Genomic DNA, 20,291 nt, shown 5'->3' on the forward strand with positions numbered 1-20,291 from the left:
ACGCCTGCGTCCGGCTAGGAGGGGGGGGGGGGGGAAGCGCCTGTTGGGGGACGGGGGGCGGCCCCTGGGGCTTGGCCGTGGCCTCTCTCTGCCCCCTCTCTGACCGCACAGGCTGCCCGGGAGGGAGGGAGGAAGGGAGGGAGGGGCTGGGGATCGGGACTTCCCCCTCTGACGCTGGCTGGCCCTTCTTCTGCCGGGCAGCTCTCGTTCTTCTCCGCGGCCGCAGACGCGCCGGCTGAGGTGGCCAACTCCGCACCCGCGCAAGCACCCGCACGGCCCGGCTTCCTAAGAAGTCCGGCGAAGTAGCCGCCGTCTCACTACTGGGCGATGCCAACCCCGCCGCGCCCAGCTGAGGGCGCGGGGCAGAGAGGGGGCCGCTGGTGGGCATCCTCCATTTGCCTCGCCCGGATTCCCAGCTGAACTCTTCCGCGGGCCTTTTGACATCTTATATTTCCAGATTGTTTAAAACCAAACGAGCCTCAACAGGTGAGCGCGACCGCGAGAGGGAGCGCGCAACAGCCCCCCAGGGCAGGCCCCACTTGCTCGGGAGTCCTCCCGGAGGGGCAGCCGTCGTCGTGTTAGTCTGAAGGAGCAGGAGCCCCCGTCCCGCAGCACCGCGAAGACGGACAACAAGACCCCCTCCCTGTTGCTCCTCTTGGGGTCCCCCGGAGGGAATCCTGTTTTATTTTAATTGGGAAGCGGCCTGAACTCACTGGGGTTTAGTTCCGAGTGAACAGCTGATGTGGATGCTGATTTTGCCCCGTCGCCGTGCCCTCGGCACCTCCTTTCCTCCGTGTCTATTATTGGGCAGATGACCTAAAGCCTTTGAAATCAGAGTCCTAGATGTAATGGGACGGGTGGCTCTCAACCCCGAATCCGGTGGTACCAAAGGGTGGCGAACCGAAATAGAGAGTCCAGCCGGATGGTCCCGAAAAAGTGGGACCACCAGCCTCAGTTAGTGTGAGGTAGCGCACAGGTTTTTAGCCTCCGGCTCACACATTTTTGTCTTAGCTCAGGAAGGAGGGCTCCAGAGCAGTGTTCCCTCTAAGCTGAGTTAGTGTGAGCTAGCTCACAGTTTTTTAGCCTCTGGCTCACACATTTTTGTCTTCGCTCAGGAAGGATGGCTCCAGAGCAAACTGATTTATGCAGTAGCCAAATCGCTTGCTCACAACTTTAATGCCAGTAGCTCACAAAGTAGAATTTTTGCTCACAATACTGCGTGGCTTAGAGGGAACACTGCTCCAGAGCACACTAATTTATGCAGTAGCCAAATCGCTCGCTCACAACTTTAATGTCAGTAGCTCACAGAGTAGAATTTTTTGCTCACAAGATTCCACAACTTAGAGGGAGCATTGGCCAGGACCCTGCGGGTTCTCTCTGGTGATCCGGAGTGTGTGTGTGTGTGTGTAAATCCTTCTCTCTGGAGTTGGGATCTAGTCCCGGTTTACCTCTTTCTTATCAACCGAGAAGGTTTGCGACAATGTTGTTTTGGGAGGGGGCGGCGGCGGAATTAACCATTTGAAAAGGCCGGAACCAGAAGTCGTTGGCATCCAAAGGACACAGGACAACAGATTGTACGCTGGAGCACTCTGCTTTAGCAACACGGAAGGATCTGGTGTGGAAAGTGCTGCTATACAATTGTTTTTACTTTGGTTTAGGGAAAGTGGGAAATTATTATTATTATTATTATTATTATTATTATTATTATTATTATTATTATTATTATTATTATTATTATTATTATTATTATATTATTATTATTATTATTATTATTATTATTATTAGTTCCGATTTGTTTGGTGGTGGTTCCGCTCTTAGCTAGTAAGCAGATAGTGGGTGGCATCAACTTAGCTTTTTAAATGAATGCGAAACTCAGTAAGTGCTACGGACAACACTGGTCATTTCAAGAAGAAGCAAGAGGGTACTTGGATTTTAACTGGTGTTGCCCCTTTGGCTTTACTTGGCTAATTGTCAATAATCATCACGGCCTACACTATTACTATGCGCTGAGTGTTTATTTAATGGCGACTCTTTGACAGGCCGACCCATCCGGAAGCAGCGGGCTCTTGCGCGGCCTGGGTGTCCTCCCGTAGGCCTGGCCTTGGGAAGTCAGTCAGGGCTCGGGAAACCTCCGGAGAAAACTTCTTTTTAAAATACACAGGTGGGGACCGAAAACGAACACCGAGCCTTTTTACACCTACATCCTGTAGAGAAGCTTGTCAAAAGTTCATTTATTTAAAACCTTCCGATGATTGTAGCTTTTCCGGCGCAAACTCAAAAATGGCTAAATCCGGAGTCGTTATGCCATATCCTCTATCCTGTTTGAACCCACGATTTATTTTATAGTTTCTCTTTATGGAAACAGAGAGTGCCAGTCTTATTAGTGATGCCGAACTTAGTGCGGACACCCGATCGGCATAGCCCGATCCCGATTAACGAGCCGGGGAGGACAAACGCCTCCCTCCTAACTGTAATGTGGCTTTTGACTGTTGTCCCAGATAATTTGTTTGTTTTTTAAGGCGGAGGTCTAAGTATACGCCGTGATCAAGTTGCATATTTACCCGGGATTAAGTCTCCCGGAGTTCAATAGAATTTACTCCTAGGCAAATGTGCCCATAATTGCAGATCTGCATAACAGGAGTCCGCATGAGTTGGAATAAATGCTACTGAAACGGATGGAAATCGGTATTTTCTTTCGTCCAAGGAAATAAGTGTGTAACTGAATCCGAGCACTTGACGAGTTTAGGCAGCCAGAGTAGGGGACAAAAAGCGATGCCCCCCCCCCCTTTTCGGTACTTTAATGGGAAGGTGAAACCGAAGCGAGCTCTAAGACTTTAAGCCCCTGAACTTCATTCAGCGGCTGAGTCGACGCTGAAAGACAAAATCGCGGCGTCCTCCCGTTAAAGGCGTTCGAGCTCCGCAGCTGAGTCGGAAGCAGCCGGGAGCTGCTGCGACGCCAACTCTGACCTGGCGGCCCGGGAGGACGACGCCGGCCGGGGACTCCTTCCCCCTGGACCACCACCCCCCGTGCCCCGGTAGGGGCGGGATCAGTGTTCCCTCTAAGCTGAGTTAGTGTGAGCTAGCTCACAGTTTTTTAGCTTCTGGCTCACACACTTTTGTCTTAGCTCAGGAAGGATGGCTCCAGAACACACTAATTTACGCAGCAGCTAAGTCACCTGCTCACAACTTTAATGCCGGTCGCTCATAAAGGAGAATTTTTGCTCTCAGGACCCCACAGCTTAGAGGGCACATTGGAGCTGGTGCGTGAGGCGGTTCCCTCCGGTGGGATCAGCCGCCAAGGCTGCCGGGTCAATGCGGGAGCCGGTTCACCCAGCCTGGGCTGACTCATCCTCCTGGCTCCCAAGGGGGGAAACGGACCTCTCGCCGCTTGGCTTCCCGGAGCCGCGCCTGGCCCTCGCTAGCCGCGCAAGGCGCACCACCTGCTGCTTAGCCAGTCTCGGCCGCAAAAAGAGGCGGCGGCCAAGTGCGACGTGTCCCGCTGGGCGTCAGAGGGACCTCCGGAGGAAAGACGCTTGCTGCCGGCAGGTTCGCACCGAGAATGTTCGGGCCTTTGGGGCTGGTCCCGTTTGCATCCCGGTCCCTTCTTAGCAATAAATTCGTGGCTTGATCTTTTACTAGGTTTGAAAAAAATAAATAAATAAATCAAAAACCAGGGGACGTAAGACAGGGAACACTGGAACCAGCTGGCTTATTGGACTGGATTTTAAATCCTTTCTCTCTTACAAAATCCGGTACTACTATTTTATGTGCACAGACTTTTTTTTGTGGGGGGGGGAATCCATTCAGATTCAAAAAGGAGTTTTGTGGCATAAACTTCCATCGGCTACATAGAGCCTTTTACATCCGATTAAATCCAGTGAGCTTAATTTCCAAGTCAACAGGCACAGAATCGGGTCGCGCAACTTTACCCTCCTCCCAGCCCTCCAAGGACACACAGGAGTGTCGAGGTCACGCTCCTCCCCGATCCAGTTAAACACCTTTTGAAACAATCCGCCGGATTTCTTGCGGGTTTCGGGTTACAGTTAGCAGTCTGGGGTTTGGCGAGTAGGAGGACTTTAATTTGAAGGAACCGGTGCGGTTCTTCCGAAGTAAAGACGCCCCACTTCCTAGAGTAAAAACAGGAACCAGCGCAGGCGAGGAGGGACCGGAGCCGGCTAACCTCAACAGAAGACAGCTCCGGTGGCTGGCCCTGCCCAAGGTCGTTGCGACGAGACCACCGCCTAACTTTTCTGCAACGCAGAAGGACCGTGAAGAACGCACCCGCAATCACCACAAATCAAACCACGCAGTAGCTCCGTGGTCCCGAGCTGAGTCCCCCCCCCAGGTGAAGGCTGGGGGTTTGTGGGGGGGGGGGGGGAGGTGTTTTGCTTTGAAACGGACGCCTGCTGGACTTCTTGGCCTCCCTAAACTGCCAGGAAAGCGGGCTTTGTTCCCTCGGCGCGCCAAATCGCGCCACTTTATTCCGAGTTTAATCTGTAGTGCCAGAGACTGCATTTCTCTGGAGACTAGTGGCAAAGTAAAGTGGAGCACAGGGGAGGAGGAGGGGGATGTGCGCCTCTTTGAGTCTCCAGCGGGGAGAAAAGCGGGGGTGTAAATAAACAACCCCCTAAAGGGGATGAGACCCGCTAGCCTCCAGGATGAAGGGATTCCGCCGGATTTGCTGCAGGACAGTTCGGACTCGCTGCATTTAATCCAGTGTTTGTCCCCTCCCCGATCCTATAGGTTCGGTTACTTGGAAGCAAGCCGTTTTTCAAGTCAATGGAAAAATGGCAATGCTGATGTCAAGGGAATAGAGGCCCGAGCAAAGTCGCTCGAATGTCGCCTGTGAATCAACAACTAGGGGTCCCCCAGCCCGCCCGGTCCGCCTCTGTGAAAATTTCTCTTGAGTTCATTTTGGACAGGCGACTAATTCGGAAGTTGCCTCTGCGCTAATGTTGGGGCGGTCTGGTCAGTGTTCGTGTGGACGAAACCTGGGGGGCTGTGGCTTCTCAGCGGTATTTCCCTCCCGTTTTTGGAGATTGTGGCTCTTCGGGAAATGCCGCGCCTCCTTTCCTAGTCTTGGGCTTCCGTGGTAGCCGGAGGCCGGGAATCCCTTTCCCTCGAACTTTGGAGACCAGGCGGGCTAGGAGAGGACCGGGCGACGCATCCGAGCTGGCTGGGGCAGGCGGACGCCTTCTCGGCGAGACGGAGCGCGACCCCGGCCAGGCGTCTTTAGGTCGCGCTGGGACTGGAGGTCTGGAGAGGAAGGGCCAGAGCTGCGGAGGGCGACGCCTGGGAGGCCGCGCTTGTAACCAGAATCGCCCTGCACAGGAATCCCATTGAAAACAAGGGATTTTTTTTTTTAAAAAAAATGGGGATATTTATATCCGGTTTTCTCTTTCCGCGGGGATCCAACGCGGATAACCGCGTCGTTCTCCTCTCCGTTCTCTTCTACAGCCCTGTAAGGTAGGTGAGGCTGAGCGAGTGGCCGAAGCTTCCCTGGCAAAGTGGGGCTCGAACCAGCCTCTCCCACTTCGGGGTCCGACACTTTCAGCGCTGCACCTGTGAGTCCACACGACGGTTGCTGGAATCGGAAGGGCTCCGAGGGAAGATGCTGCTTGACTTCCCCGGAGGGATTTCGAGGCCGTTTGGAAGGGTCCCATTTCTCAGGGGCACGACAGTGGGACTCCTCCTCCTCACTCAGTGTCTGGGCACTGCGCTTTGTGTCGACGGTGCGTTAGGAGGAGGATGCCCAGATTGCGAGGGCTGAGGAAGACGCAAACAGGCTTCTGTGCATCCCGCGGAAGGGGGTTTAGCCCTGCCGAGGCACGCCCAGCTCATTCGCCGATCCTGTGTGGGAGCCAAACTCACTGAGTGCGACTGAAGAGCACACACACACACACGAGTTAATCGCTATTATTGTGGGGTGATTACTGCCAGTTCATTCTCTCATTCTACCTTGTGAAAATAGCGCCCAACCAATAAAGTTGAACGGGCGGGGCTCTTTTTTCCAGTTTATTACTATTTGAATTATATTTGACTGTAGGTGGAAATTTAGGGGAGAAGTAATTGCGGATTCGAAGGGGTGGTTACGAATTCGAATTACCCCACTTCCACCTGCTTAGGATCCTGGACAGACTTCAGCGAGCACCTGGCAAACTGGGGCTGTGACTGTGCATGTGGACTTGGGAGCAAATCCCACTGAATTTATTAGGACTTCCAAGTTAAATATGCATCGTTTTGGGAGCCTTCTCTCTCGACAATGCAAAAAATTAAGGCACTGGCTTTAAGATGTAGGGTAGACTTTGGGATTGGCAGCCAACCGTGGGACACCCCCCCTTCTCCTGAGCCAGCAGCTTCTCTTTCCTCAGAACGTTTTGGAGGTCTCAGGACTCGCCCCCCCCCAGTCTCTTGGTTTTGCCTTCTTCCGTTCATTGAAACCCCAGAGTCTTTGCAACTGATGAGACTTTTCCCACTGACTTTAGGCGAAGGAGCAATTGACTCATCCTGTACCAAAGTGTGATTACACTGAGTCCATCCCCTCTCTCAAGGCACACAGCAACAACAAAAGGATGCCATCCTAATCTTAAAAAGATACACGGTGGAAGTTCTATGCATATTTACTTGGAAACTCCATTAAGATCAAATGTTCTTTTAAAAAATTGCTTATGACTGCAGCCTTAGTCCCATCGATGAAGAGCAGGCATCTTGAGAGGGAGTGCCAATAAAATGTTCACATCTGCTCTCCAAAATGTGAAGGAAAAAATCATAAAAAACCAAACTCATATTTTTCACAGTTTGACTGAATGGATTACTACACGGAAGAAGTTTTACATCTGTTGAGTAGTTCTACATTTGTTATATTGTTGCTCAATTTGACACACACAGAATACCATAAAGAATATTTAAAGCTTATATAAGTTTTTAAAAAAGTAATAGAAACACTTTTTAAAAAACCTCATCTGTTCTAGCTTTTGTTATACCCTCAGAAGGCAGGTTCTGTTGGGTATTAGAAGTTGAAAACACTCAGTATATCTGGGGTTAAATGTTTATGTTACTCACAGGAAGTCACATGTTTCTCATGTAACCAATGTTCTTTAGATGTAGAAAGCCCGGGAATTTTCTCCCTGATCTAGGAATTTGATTGGGACTAAAGTGTCAAGGTGTATTACCATTTTATGGCTTCTCTTCCCGTCTTTGTTTTGTGTTCTGAAGAAGAAGGAGAGCAGCCACAACTCTCTTCGAGTTTTGTCTTTGTAGTGTAAGGATGTAGCCAATTTTGCTCTGTTGTTATTTTCATCCCAGTTACCCTTCCCATGCTAGAATTTAGTAAAAACTTTATATTTTAATCACACATGGACTCTCAGTCTGAATTATTTTACTCTGGCTCTGCTGGACTATTTTATCTCTGCTAAATACCATTTTTTTCAATATCTCACTATCACCCAACAGGTTCCCATAATCATTTGTGGGCTCAGAGAGAAGGGAGTGAAAGGTGTTGTTGGTGGTGGTGGGAGCTGGCTTCTCGCAAGCTCTTTTTTCTGAACTTGTTTGGCACTTTGTCTTACAAAAAAAGTGTAGACATTGTACTGAGAGTACCAGATAAAGCAAATTATACTTAATTTCAAAACAAATGTGCTTTATAGAAATTTCTCAAGACATTGCGAAGTTGCACTCTGTGATTCTGCATAAATCTACAATGAACAAAGTTAATCCATATTATTGTGGGGTGATTACTACCATTTGATTCTTTCATTCTACCTTGTGACACCTTTAAGACCAACAAAGTTTAATTCTGGGCATAAGCTTTTATGTGCATGCACACTTCATTGGATATCTGGTATCTGATGAAGTGTACACGCACACGAAAATTTATACCCAACTTTGTCGGTCTTAAAGGTGCCACTGACTGGACTCAAGCTTAATCCTATTGCTTCAGACCAATATGTGAATAAATTGACAAAGTTACCCACCCTTGACAGTAGCGGAAGTTCATTCCAGCACAATAGGTGTTGGATCCAAGTGTAACTGGAAAATATTTATGGGGTAGCAGCTGCCAGAGAGTTTGCTTAGGATGAACAGCATCTTGAAAATTGTATCCCCAAAGAATTAGAATTAGTACAAAGTAATGTTACAAACATCTGCTTAAATCAAAGCCCCATTCTTTAAGTAGTTTGCATATTGGACTATACATATAGCATCTTACTCCAGGGGGATGTATAATTGCTCTCATGAGTAATTATTGCTGCATACTTTAAGAGAGCCTTTTGCAAATTTTCTTTCTTAGTTGACTTCATTGGGACTGACACCGTAATCACATTGGCCAGCATCCAGCACAGTTTAATTTCAGTGGCAGACATTTAAGTGCTTGTTTGACTCTCTCTCCCTAATGAAATCAGTAGGATTTAAGAGTGTTTAATAGGATCACACCCATTGCTTGTTCAGTGATTCTGCTGCCAGTTTCTCAGTTCCTTGCCAATTACCCTCCTTACTTGAATCCTGGAAGCTACTTAGCTCTGCTGCATTGTCTCCACTCACTGGTGCTTGATGCTGCCTCCCGTGACCTCCAGACACAGCCCTGGACTGTCACTTGAGTGTTGCCACCTCTCTTTCTGTGTGCGTGCACGTGTGTGTATGAGTAAGCAAGTATCCCACACAAGGGCGGGCTGCATTGGCCTCTGGGTTGCTTTGGGACAGCTGCTGCCCAAGTCCAGAGACATCTAGAGATTTCAAACTGCCTCAGTAGGAAAATGGCCTGAAAAGCAGCCGCCCTTCTGTTAAACCAGAAACAAAACCCCTTCTTCTAGCAGCAGGAAGCATATAAATCTGATGAATAGAAGCACTATTGACTTGCACACTTTTTTCCCTCACTGATATATGAACTTCTTGGTTTAAAAGATTACAGTAATCACAGGAGGACAGTGTAAATCGAATCTGATAGCAATAACTTTTGGAGAAGGTCAGGCTCAAGTGAAATGTTACCAGGCAACAGGCATTTTGTTTGCAAAATACAATCAAAGAGCATTGATGAGAAATTCTTCCCTGCCAGCTAGTCAGCACTTTCTACTTAAAGGGGGGGGGGAGTAGATCTTCATCAATCAGGTGCCCGAGAGCACTCCTTCGGGCTAGGCTGCTGCTTCTCAAAGAGAGGAGCTGGGTGGTTGTCTGTCTTCAGTTTCTCAAGATATCAGACACGAAGGAGTAGGTCTGTCTGTCAAGCCATTCTGTTCTAGATTTGACAGCTTCTAAACTGGCCTCTCTAGCTGTCCCTTTAATATCAGTTTGAAGCAATTATCAAGTGATGTTACTTAGTTCCATGTCAAGTTTTGGTTGTCCATTTCAACATTTATAAAATAAATAAATAAATAAATAAATTAAAAACCTCTGTTAAAGAGTCAGGATCCTTCCCCCCTCCCAGGGCCACTTGGCAACTTTATTCAGGTTGTGGATCTAGCAAGGTCACAAGTTTGTAAATGCTCCATTGTGGGAGTGTGTGGACCTTCTAATCTGAACTCAGAAGCAATGACACCAGCAGGCAGCTGATAGTGCTTTGAACTGTGAGTGGCAATAAAGGCTACAGACTGTTTATCAGATAGACTAGAGGTGTCAAATGCATTTATTACGAGGGCCAGATCTGACATAAATGTCAGTTTGTTGGGCCAGGCCATGTATACTGTAAAATGTAATGCCAGGTATTAGAGATGCAAACTTTATAAAGAAAACAGGCAAACCCAATTAACAATATTATTTTTTACTCAAAATACAAAGAAAAGTAATTGATTCCTAGCAGTGAAAGCAGTTGATTTAATGGGGACCCCACAAAAGATACCCTAACCCCAGTTCTCATCCCTCCTGCACTTCCCACAGAAGCAGCAGGGCTGAGGGGAAGGCTTGACAGAGAGGCTGTTTTCAAAACCTTCAGGGGATGCTTTTTGTCCTCCTGTGTCCCCTTTTTTCTCATGGGCTGAAAACAGCACCAGTTGCCTGCAGGCTGGATGACAGCCCAGGATGAGCCGGTTCTGGCCCATGGCCCGTATGTTTGACACCCCTGCGATCAACTGTGGTCTGTGACCGCATCAAGCAAATGAATGTGGGTTGCTGTTGTTAGGGTGAATCCATGTCTTTATTCAGCCAATGGCCTTAGTGCCCCTTGATAGATTCAGGTTGCAACGCTGTATACTTACTAGGAAGTAACCCTCATTGTACTCAGTGGGGCATTTCTGAGAAAACAAGCTTAGGCCTGTACTGTCAGCATCTTGTCAGAGAAACATCACTGAAGAATAAAGTTTTGAAGCAGAGACAGGTAAAACAGAAAACAGAAACACAACAGTAAACTACCAAGTCCAAACTGGAAGTTGAGAATTGAACTCAGTATGTTTTCTCTTTCAGAGGCTCATGTTTTGTTTTGATCTACATATTATTACAGGAATCTTGTTGGGATTCTGAGATTCAAGATCGATTATCGTTTTGCAAACACGAGAGCCACATTAGTAAAAGAAAAATATCTTTACTACAAAACAAAATAAAACATGGGTAAGGTACTTTGGATAAAAGAAATAAAATAAAAGGTTAGATACTTGCAGTTACTCTCAGTACTACCATGCTAACAGCTACATCTTTCTAACTGTGTTAGCTTCTAGAGGAGAGCTTCCTCTCTGGTTCACACAAAGAGCCATAAACCTTGTGAATACATTAATGCTAGATCAAAGCATTTCACTTCATTAGAATAAACAACTCCCACAAACTTTCCCACCCTAGAATACATTATGTAACGTAACATCCTGTTTCCTAACAAACAACACTTAACTCTGTAATGACTGAAGTGTAAGCAACTTGAAACTCCAACAAATCTAAAACTCCAGTGGTTTATTTTACTTCAAAAGATGCCATGCTGCTTTGGGGGACCTGCTTATGGATTTGGAGCTGGGTTCAAAACATTTCAGTCCTGTCTTATTCCACCTACACTGGCTCCTGCTCTTCTTCCAGGCCCTACTGTTATTGTCCTGGAAAGTCTTCTTGGAGCCTGCATAGTGTAAGGACCACCTACAGCTGTATGAACGTGCCCGACCACTACTGTCATTTTTGCAGGCCCTGCTTCAGGTGCCTCTGCCATCTGAAACTTGACAAAGGCTTTCTTGATTGCGGCACCAGAATTATGGAATTCCCTACCCAAGGAGATTCCCCCTTTCCCCTTCTATCATAGTCTTCCGCCAGCGGGTAAAAACTTTCTGTTTTGTCTGGCATTCCCAAACTGATTCTCACTGATCTTTCCTTCAGTTCAAGCATTTAGTTTTAATTGTTTTTGTTTTAGAAATATATGTTATGTATTTTTAATCTTGTTTTTATTGTTCCCTGCCTTGGGGACCCTAAATTCGGTGGAAGGCAGCTTAAAAGTATTTTAAATGAATACAATAAATTTCACAGAACGAAACGTGGCAATCATGTCAGTTGCTTTTATTTTTCATTTCCTCAGTTTTAGGAAGTATGGAACTCTTCTGAAGAGGGAAGCAGTGCTCGCTTAAAGTGTGTGTGGAATTCAGAATGCAAGACAACTTCAATATAAAGCAAAGCTCCTCATCCCCCACACACTTTCATCAATGTGTTTTTTAAATAAGGTTAGGCTTGGACCATCCTCCCCTTTCAGTGAAGAACTATGTACTATAGTTAGGATAATGCTTACATAAGGAGCATTTGCAATATAACCTGATATTCAAAAACAAACACAGCATTCTTTCAGTATACTGTACAGATTGCAATGCTGTATACGAAAGCAAATACTTTCCCATTACTGTCACGTCCTAATTCAGTCTTTGAGGACTTCCTCAATTTTTATCTTAAGACTGGAAAAAAATCCCCACAGATAAAGGATAACTAGGGCTTAACACCACAGACTCTCTCTGAGAAATCTATTACTTCCATTTACAAATATTTTTCTTGAATATGCAGCCTGAGGTAACGTTCTATGTAACATGAACAGTTGTTTAGTATACAATAAACAGTGGGTGGTTCTATTACTTTATTAAAATATTTTAAAAATATAAAATATTAAAATTATTCTTGACAGAGTACCCCTAAAGTACCTTATCCTGAAGGTACATAATGATAAAACCAAAGGCCTAAAATAAAACATGCAGTTTACAAGTGAAATTTAAAAAAACATGGAAAATGCCACAACTGGAGAACACAGACAATAATGTTTCACAAAAATTTAATCCCAGCAGCAACCCAGTGCAATATCTTTATCACATCAGCTAAACTTATTCAAAGACCTGACCCAAAAGTAACATCTTCCTAAAAGTCAGGAGTGCCAGATGAGCCTCACGGGACAAGGAATTCCTTAATCTTGGTGCCATCATCAAGATAGCTCCATCATAACTACTTACCAAACCATTGATGGTAGTGGCACAGAGAGCATCTCCAGATGACTTTGAGTGTCGGAGTTGACTCAAGCTGGAGAAGGTGGTCCTTCAGGTAATCTGATCTTGAGCTGTCAAGTTTAAAGTGCTTTGAATTGAGTCTGGAAACAATCTGGAATCCAAGGAATTGGGATTGAAACAGGCATGATGTGTCCACAGTGGTTCATCCCAGTCAGCAAGTGGGAGGTCCAATTCTGGGACCAGTTGAATTTTCCTAGACCTTTCAAAGGCAGCCTCCTACACCACATATCACCAGACCACGTATAAAGGTGGGCAGGTCAGGTTTGGCTGATAAAAAGTACTGCTGCCCCCAGCCTCCAAATGAGTATCCATTAGCAGAGCCATGTCCAGAAAGAAGCATTAACAAAGGCTTTTTGTTCTATAAACCTCATGAATTTTATTCTAATGAATTTTCATGGCTGCCTCATTTAAATAAAACAGCTTCTGATACATAGTCACCTAATTATAAGTCTTCTTTGGGTTCTGCCCTCACTTCAAGTCTGAATGATGTGCTGATCAGAAGGGAAACCCCAGCCACCTCCCCCATTGAATGGCAAGGATAAAATTGGGTCTCCATCTTTGAGAACCTCAAAAGCTGCAAACAATTTTTGTCAGCATGCATTTTATTAAAACCACACTGAAAACATGCTAAAGTTAATGTTTCTTATGGGAAATTCAAAGTTTATTCTCATAGATATGAATGGATATTTCAGTTAAGTCTGTTTTCAGAATGACAAATATACATCAGTTTAAACAGTGTATCTTTTATCCGCTTATGAATAATTGTTGGGTTCAAAAAAGAAAAAAATGGGTTCTTAGCAGAGATAAGATAGCTTAGCAGTGCCAGAGTAAAATAATTCAGACTTAGAGTCATGTGTGATTAAAATAGAAAGTTTTTACTACATTCTAGCATAGGGAAGGGTAACTGGGATGAAAATAACAATGGAGCTAAACGGCTACATCCTTACGCTATAAAAGACAAGACTAGAAGAGGGGCAATGGCTGCTCTTCTTTCTTCTTCTTGAGAACAGCAAACAAAGACGGGAAGAGGAGCCATAAAATGCTAAAACACTGACACTTTTGTCCCAATCAAACTCCTAGATCAGGGAGAAAATTCCCGGGCTTGTATTCCTTTTACTTTTTTACTTTACTTTACAATTCGATTTATATACCACCCTTGACCCCTAAGGGGTCTCAGAGCGGTTTACAGGTATACTAGTACTCCTAAAACAGCATTGGTTACATGAAACACATGTGACTTCCTGTGAGCAACACAAACAAACATTTAACCCCAGATATATTGAGTGTTTTCAGCTTGTAACCCAACAATAATACAATATCGATGTACCAAAATTATTTTTCATGTTACAATAGCATGGACTATCTGGACCATAAACAAGTATATTTTGAGTTGTATGGTATTCCTGTGCTGTAACTCCTTGGTTATTTAAGAGATACTATTGACAGCTTGGGGCTGCAGTGGCTTAGAGGTTAAGATGCTGATTTGCAGACCGGAAGGTCAGTAGCTTGGCAGTTCAAGACCCTAGTGCCACATGACAGAGTAAGCTCCTGTCTCTGGCCCCAGCTCCTGCGAACCTAGCAGTTTGAAAGCAAGACATTGCAAGTAGATAAATAGGTACCACTTTGGTGGGAAGGTAACAGCGTTCCGTGCACCTCTGCTTTTAGTCATGCTGGCCACATGACCACGGAGAAGTCTTTGGACAGCGTTGACTCTTTGGCTTGGAAACAGAGATGAGCACTGCCCCCTAGATTCAGATTCGACTGGGTTACGAGAAGGGAAACCTTTACCTTTTATTGACAGCTTATTGTAAGTACATCAGCATATGCCTGGCATTGCTTGCTTAATAAAAGAATGTCTGCGAGTCACAACTGAGACAAAGTTCCTTTATATCTATCTATCTATCTATCTATTATCTATCTATTCTATCTATCTATCTATCTATCTATCTATCTATCTATCTATCTATCATCTATCTAACCTTGGTTATTTAAGAGATACTATTGACAGCTTGGGGCTGCAGTGGCTTAGAGGTTAAGATGCTGATTTGCAGACCAGAAGGTTGGCAGTTCAAGACCCTAGTGCCACATGACAGAGTAAGCTCCTGTCTCTGGCCCCAGCTCCTGTCAACCTAGCAGTTTGAAAGCAAGAAATTGCAAGTAGATAAATAGGTACCACTTTGGTGGGAAGGTAACAGCATTCCGTGTGCCTCTGCGTTTTTGTCATGCTGGCCACATGACCACGGAGAAGTCTTTGGACAGCATTGACTCTTTGGCTTGGAAACAGAGATGAGCACTGCCCCCTAGAATCAGATTCGACTGGCTTTCGAGAAGGGAAACCTTTACCTTTTTATTGACAGCTTATTGTAAATGCATCAGCATATGCCTGGCATTGCTTGCTTAATAAAAGAATGTCTGCGAGGCACAACTGAGACAAAATTCCTATCATCCATCTATCTATCTATCTATCTATCTATCTATCTATCTATCTATCTATCTATCTATCTATCTATCTATCTATCTATCTATCTATCTATCATCTCCTCTCTCCTCTCTGTTATTGGTGGTTTTACAAAGGAAATATATGTTTTAATCAGTTTGCAAAGCAACCATATAAAAGAGTTCAGAATGGGGTCTTGTTTTATATATGTACTTTTTTTTTTTTTTTGCTAAGAACCATAACCACATAGTTGAAATTAAAGTGGGCAGGAAAAGAATCAAGGATATTTTTAAGCATTTAAGACAGAGTACGTGACAGTGTGAAACCTGAGTCAACAACATGTAGGTTTTTCAAGCAATATGACTCAAGTTGGCCTCTGATTTATTTTTAGATTCCAAAGTGGCCTAACATTCAAATCTCACTGATGGCCAATAAAAGAATATTTAATCCTGCAAATGGCTCAGTCTGAAAAAAATGTCATTGTCGGTTTACAGCTGAGGAAAGTGAAACTATCTGCTGGAAGTCTTCTGGCGTCACAGATCTGCGAGTGTAGTCATGCTGGTCTATGTGTGGTTTTTTTTACAAAGTGTGTGCATTTATCAGGGATGATTTCAGAATTATAGGATGACAAGCAGGGAACCCTAAAGGACCTGTGGAGGGGATATAATTTTCCCGTCCCCAAGGCTGACTTATCCATTAGGCACAGTAGGCACAGTGCCTAGGGGGGCCCATGATACTTTTAGGGGCCCATGAAAATGTGTAATTTCTTTTAAAATCAGAAGAAAAAATGAACTTTTAGGGTCAAATAAAATGTTTTAATTTTTTTCACACATCAAAAAAGAATGATATTTTAGAGTCCACAAAATCTATTAAATTTTGCCTAAAACAAAAAAAATAAAGTATTTGAAGTTATATCAAAAACAATTTTTAATATTGATATTATTATGGTGGGAGGGGACCACAAAGTGATGCAAAAAACCCCACACTGAAAATATGCTAAGGTTAATGTTTCTTATATGAAATGAGGCCCATGATAGTCATAATACAACCCTGCCCATCCCCCATGAATTCCTCTTTCACTCCCCTGAAAGCTTTTCTTACTTTGTGTTGTGTAGTTTGGTGTAGTGGTTAGGAATGCAGACTCTAATCTGGGAGGAGCAGGTTTGATTCCCCACTCCTCCACATGCAGCTGCTGGTGTGACCTTGGGGCAGTCATGAGTTCTCTCAGAGCTGTTCTCTCACGAGCAGTTCTCGAAAGAGCTCTCTCAGACCCACCTACCTCCCAGGGTGTCTGTTGTGGGGAGGCGAAGGGAAAGGAGATGGGTAAGCCACTCTGAGACTCCTTCGGGTAGTGGGGTATAAATCTGATCTCTTCCTCCTCATCTTCTCCTTATCCTCCTCCCCCTCCCCCACCCTGCCTTCAGATTTCCTTCCTCCTGGCAGGCTGTACCTAGAAAAACCATGATCCAGCTATATGATACCAGGCCAGGACCAGTTGCACAGTGGGGAACCCACAAAGACTTGCAGGGGGCATTTCATTTACCCCTATATCCCCTTTCCCCCTTTCTATTTCCTTTTTCCTTCTTCTTGGCAACTGCCATAACCTCGCCTTTCCCTGCTTCTTTCTTTTATTTCCACCCACCAGCCCATTTACCTTTTATATGTCCCCCCATCTTCAGCTATATTTATTATTTCATTTATACTCTGCAGTTCTCTACAGTGGGGAGCCAAAGCAGCTTACATTCTTCTCTCTTCCGTTTTATCCTCACAATAATGCTGTGAAGTAAGTTAGGCTGAGAACCAATGCTCCCTCTAAGCTGTGGAGTCTTTTGAGCAAAAATTCAACTTTGTGAGCTACTGGCATTAAAGTTGTGAGCAAGTGATTTGGCTACTGCATGAATTAGTTTGCTCTGGAGCCATCCTTCCTGAGCTCAGACAAAAATGTGTGAGCCAGAAGCCAGAAAACTGTGAGCTGGCTCACACTAACTCAGCTTAGAGGGAACACTCCTGAGAACATGTAACTGGCCAAAGGTCACCCAGTGAGCTTCTATGGTAAAGTGATGATTTGAACCTGCGTCTCTCAAATCCTAGTCTGAAATGCTGATCACTGTATCACACTGGCTTTTGTGAGGTAGCTGCTGTTGGACAGTAGCAAACAGCTGAGTTTGGGTGAGTCAAGCAAGTCACACGGTAGCAAGTTGCTGGGTGGTTGCTGTGGCCTGGCCCAGATGAATCCTCCTTCAAAGGCTGAAAGAGCCCAGGAAGAGCTCTGCCCTTTTACTGACAGAAAACAAGGCTTGAAAGCAGTATGGCTGCCTAGCGATGGCAACTGAAGGCATTCATTCCTCTAAGCTGCAGGCTCTGCTTCTATTATGGGGGGAGGCTACCCCTTGTTTTTTGATATTTCAGATTTTTCTGCATGGTTTGTAGAAATATCCATCCTGTCTGTTCGTGGCTCCAGTCCAAATTTAAATATCCACAGATCTGAGAATTAGATGTATTTCATGATCCCATAAAAAGATACTGCTGTGGTACAGAGTAGTAATCTGCAACAATAGGTATGGGGAATGCCAGACACAGCTCCTTAGTTTAGTTTCTATACCTATGATCACCCCGGTCTAGCTCAGACAGCCACTTTACATATTGCTGTGTTAAAACTTTGAAGTGCAGATAATGCACAAGTTCTGGCTCTAACTCAGCACCAAGGCACATGCTTTGCCCTTTAAAAAGTCCCAGGTTCAGTCCCTGGCATTTCCATTAAAAATAAAAGATCTGATCAAGACCTGAAGAGCTGCTGCCATTGTTGTGGGCTAGGTAAGCCTGTGATCTGACTCTGTGGCAAGAACAGCTTGCTTGACACTATCCAAAATGTGGAATAAACCTTCCTTTAAAGCCTGTTGTATTCGGGGAACTATATTGTGAAAATTAAATGGTATAAATTAAAAGAGAAATGTATGTATTTGTTGCTCTTAATTTGACATGCATTCTTGTGCACCAAGTATGACAGTCACATACTCTCAATCTAGCCTACCTCAAAAGGTTGTTGTGAGGATAAAATTAAGAAGTGGAGAATATTGTTAGCCAGTTTGGGGCCTCATTGTGTACAGATGAAGTAAGATAAAATATAGTTGTGCCCACTGCAAAGGTTAACTCCACTGCACTCTGTTTTACAGATATGGCCGATGAACGGTTGGGTGACACCAGTGGAGCCGACAGCACTGAGACTTACAGTGACAAAGATGCAGACCAAAGGAGTTCCCCAGATGTGGCAAAGGCCAAGAGCAGTTTCGCTCCCGAGAGCCCTGAGATTGTTTCTGTGGATGAAGGGGGTTATGCAGTCCAGAAAAACAGTGGAAGCAGCGACAGCAGGCCGGAGAGCCCCAAGTACCAGCCAGAGCAAAATCACCTCCTGATTGAAGGTCCCTCGGGCATGGTTTCTCTACCTTTCGGCTTGAAAGCCAACCGCCCCCCACTCGAAGTGTTAAAAAAAATCTTCCCCAACCAAAAACCAACTGTGCTTGAATTAATCTTGAAAGGCTGTGGGGGTGACCTGGTAAGTGCGGTTGAGGTCCTTCTGTCTAGCCGGTCTTCGGTCGCTGTCGGAGACAGAACTGCAGCTGAATCAGAAGGGCTGGTTTTGCCTTCCAACGGCCACCTTTTTGAACACACTCTGAGTTCTTACCCCATTTCTTCCTCAAAATGGTCTGTAGGGTCTGCCTTTAGAGTCCCAGATACCCTGAGGTTTTCTGCTGATACTAGTAGTGTTGTGCCAAATCCACTGGCTGTTCCCTTACAGCATCCATTCCCCCAGCCACCCCGGTATCCACTGATGCTGAGGAATACTTTGGCAAGAAACCAGTCCAGTCCATTTCTACCTAATGATGTGACGTTGTGGAACACTATGACGCTGCAGCAGCAATACCAGCTGAGGTCTCAGTATGTCAGCCCTTTCTCAACTAGTTCTTCCAGTGTCTTCCGAAGTTCTCCTGTCCTTCCAACACGCCCAACAGAAGATCCCAGGATCTCAATCCCTGAGGACGGATGTCCAATTGTGTCAAAACAACCTATTTATACAGAAGACGACTATGATGAAAGATCTGACTCCTCAGACTCTAGAATACTAAACACATCTTCCTAGAATGATTATCTGACATATTTTGCGACACAGTGGAACTGCTGGGCATCAAGAGGAAGGAATCATGCCCTTGTAACTATATAAAAAGTGACTCTGCTTGTTACTATTCTTTAGCAATAAAGACCTAACTTATTTTATTTCTTGCACTTCACTGGAAAATGCCAAATAGCTACTATTTCATGGCTTTAGTAATGAATGTTTATTACAGAAACAGGAAAAAAAATCATTTTAAGCATAGTTGTGAGGAACCTAGAACTGTGGAAGATTTAAATTGGAGCAAAAGCCTTGCCTTTTTTAGACAACTGGGAATGTTCAAAGATATTGTACTTGAATGCAGTGTTCAAAGAGAGGACTCCTCAGGATATATGAACATTTTAAAAAGCAAATAGTTCTGTGGCAAATGGACTAAACAGGGACCTTGTTGACTTTATTTCAATAATCATCCTGGTGTTAAAACCAAGAACTACAGAAGATACTGACAAGAGTGAACTGCTTATGTGCTGTTTGAGCTTGGACACTTTTTAGAGACACCTTAAAAACTATTCTTTTCACACAGCTAGATGAAAACATGTATAATGTCAGTGTAAAGTCAATTACAAGCTGTGAATTGCATGAGACTGTCTTGTGAACATGAACACATGATTGAACATTGTCAGGTTAATGTAGCATGCTAAAGACTCTAGGGGAAAAATAAACTCAGATTATGATCTCAAGTTTCATCTGTCATTTGTAATTTTGAGAGAGGCAGTCCCCATGGACTGAAGTTCAGGTCTATGGTTGATGCAAACGAGCCTGCTTTTATTGACTGAAGCCAGGGCAACTGGAACAGATGTGTGATTATTTGAGACATATGCTGCATAATTATTGGGGTTCAACTGAACATGGCCATGAGTTTTGAGGAGTATGTTCATATCATTGTAGTTTAAAGTATTTTAAATATCTAGATAACCTTTAATACCATCACATTTTTGCAGTTACTGTTTTAAAGTCCTACAAGGGACATTTTACATATCCAAGGCAGAGGGAACCCTCATGCAATTATTTTAATATTTCTTTTTCTCATGGAATTGTGTGAAGCTTCCTTGAAACCAGAGTGTGTATTATAGTTTGATGTATTCAAGTATCTCAGCAAAGTGTGGTTCATAATCTTAAAATATTTGATTTAGAATGCCCCAATTAACAATGATTAAACAATAAATACTACTCAAATACAAAGCATGAACCTAATATAATAAAAGATGTCCTAACTATGAGGATATACAGACCTGATTAAGTACCATGC

General features: G+C 44.5%; 1 protein-coding gene across 1 annotated transcript in view; it reads left to right on the forward strand.

Annotated features, from left to right (window-relative positions):
* The window catches only part of DMRT3 (doublesex and mab-3 related transcription factor 3), a 19,543-nt gene extending 531 nt beyond the window's left edge, over positions 1 to 19,012 (forward strand). Inside the window, 3 exon segments of the mRNA XM_015425989.1 lie at positions 12,422 to 12,489; positions 16,191 to 16,222; positions 18,048 to 19,012. Coding sequence (XP_015281475.1) covers positions 12,422 to 12,489; positions 16,191 to 16,222; positions 18,048 to 19,012 — 1,065 coding nt within the window.
* The last annotated feature ends 1,279 nt before the right edge of the window (positions 19,013 to 20,291 follow it).

This window comes from Gekko japonicus, unplaced genomic scaffold (genome assembly GCF_001447785.1).
Source record: "Gekko japonicus isolate JY-2015 unplaced genomic scaffold, Gekko_japonicus_V1.1 scaffold31, whole genome shotgun sequence".
Classification (NCBI taxonomy): domain Eukaryota; kingdom Metazoa; phylum Chordata; class Lepidosauria; order Squamata; family Gekkonidae; genus Gekko; species Gekko japonicus.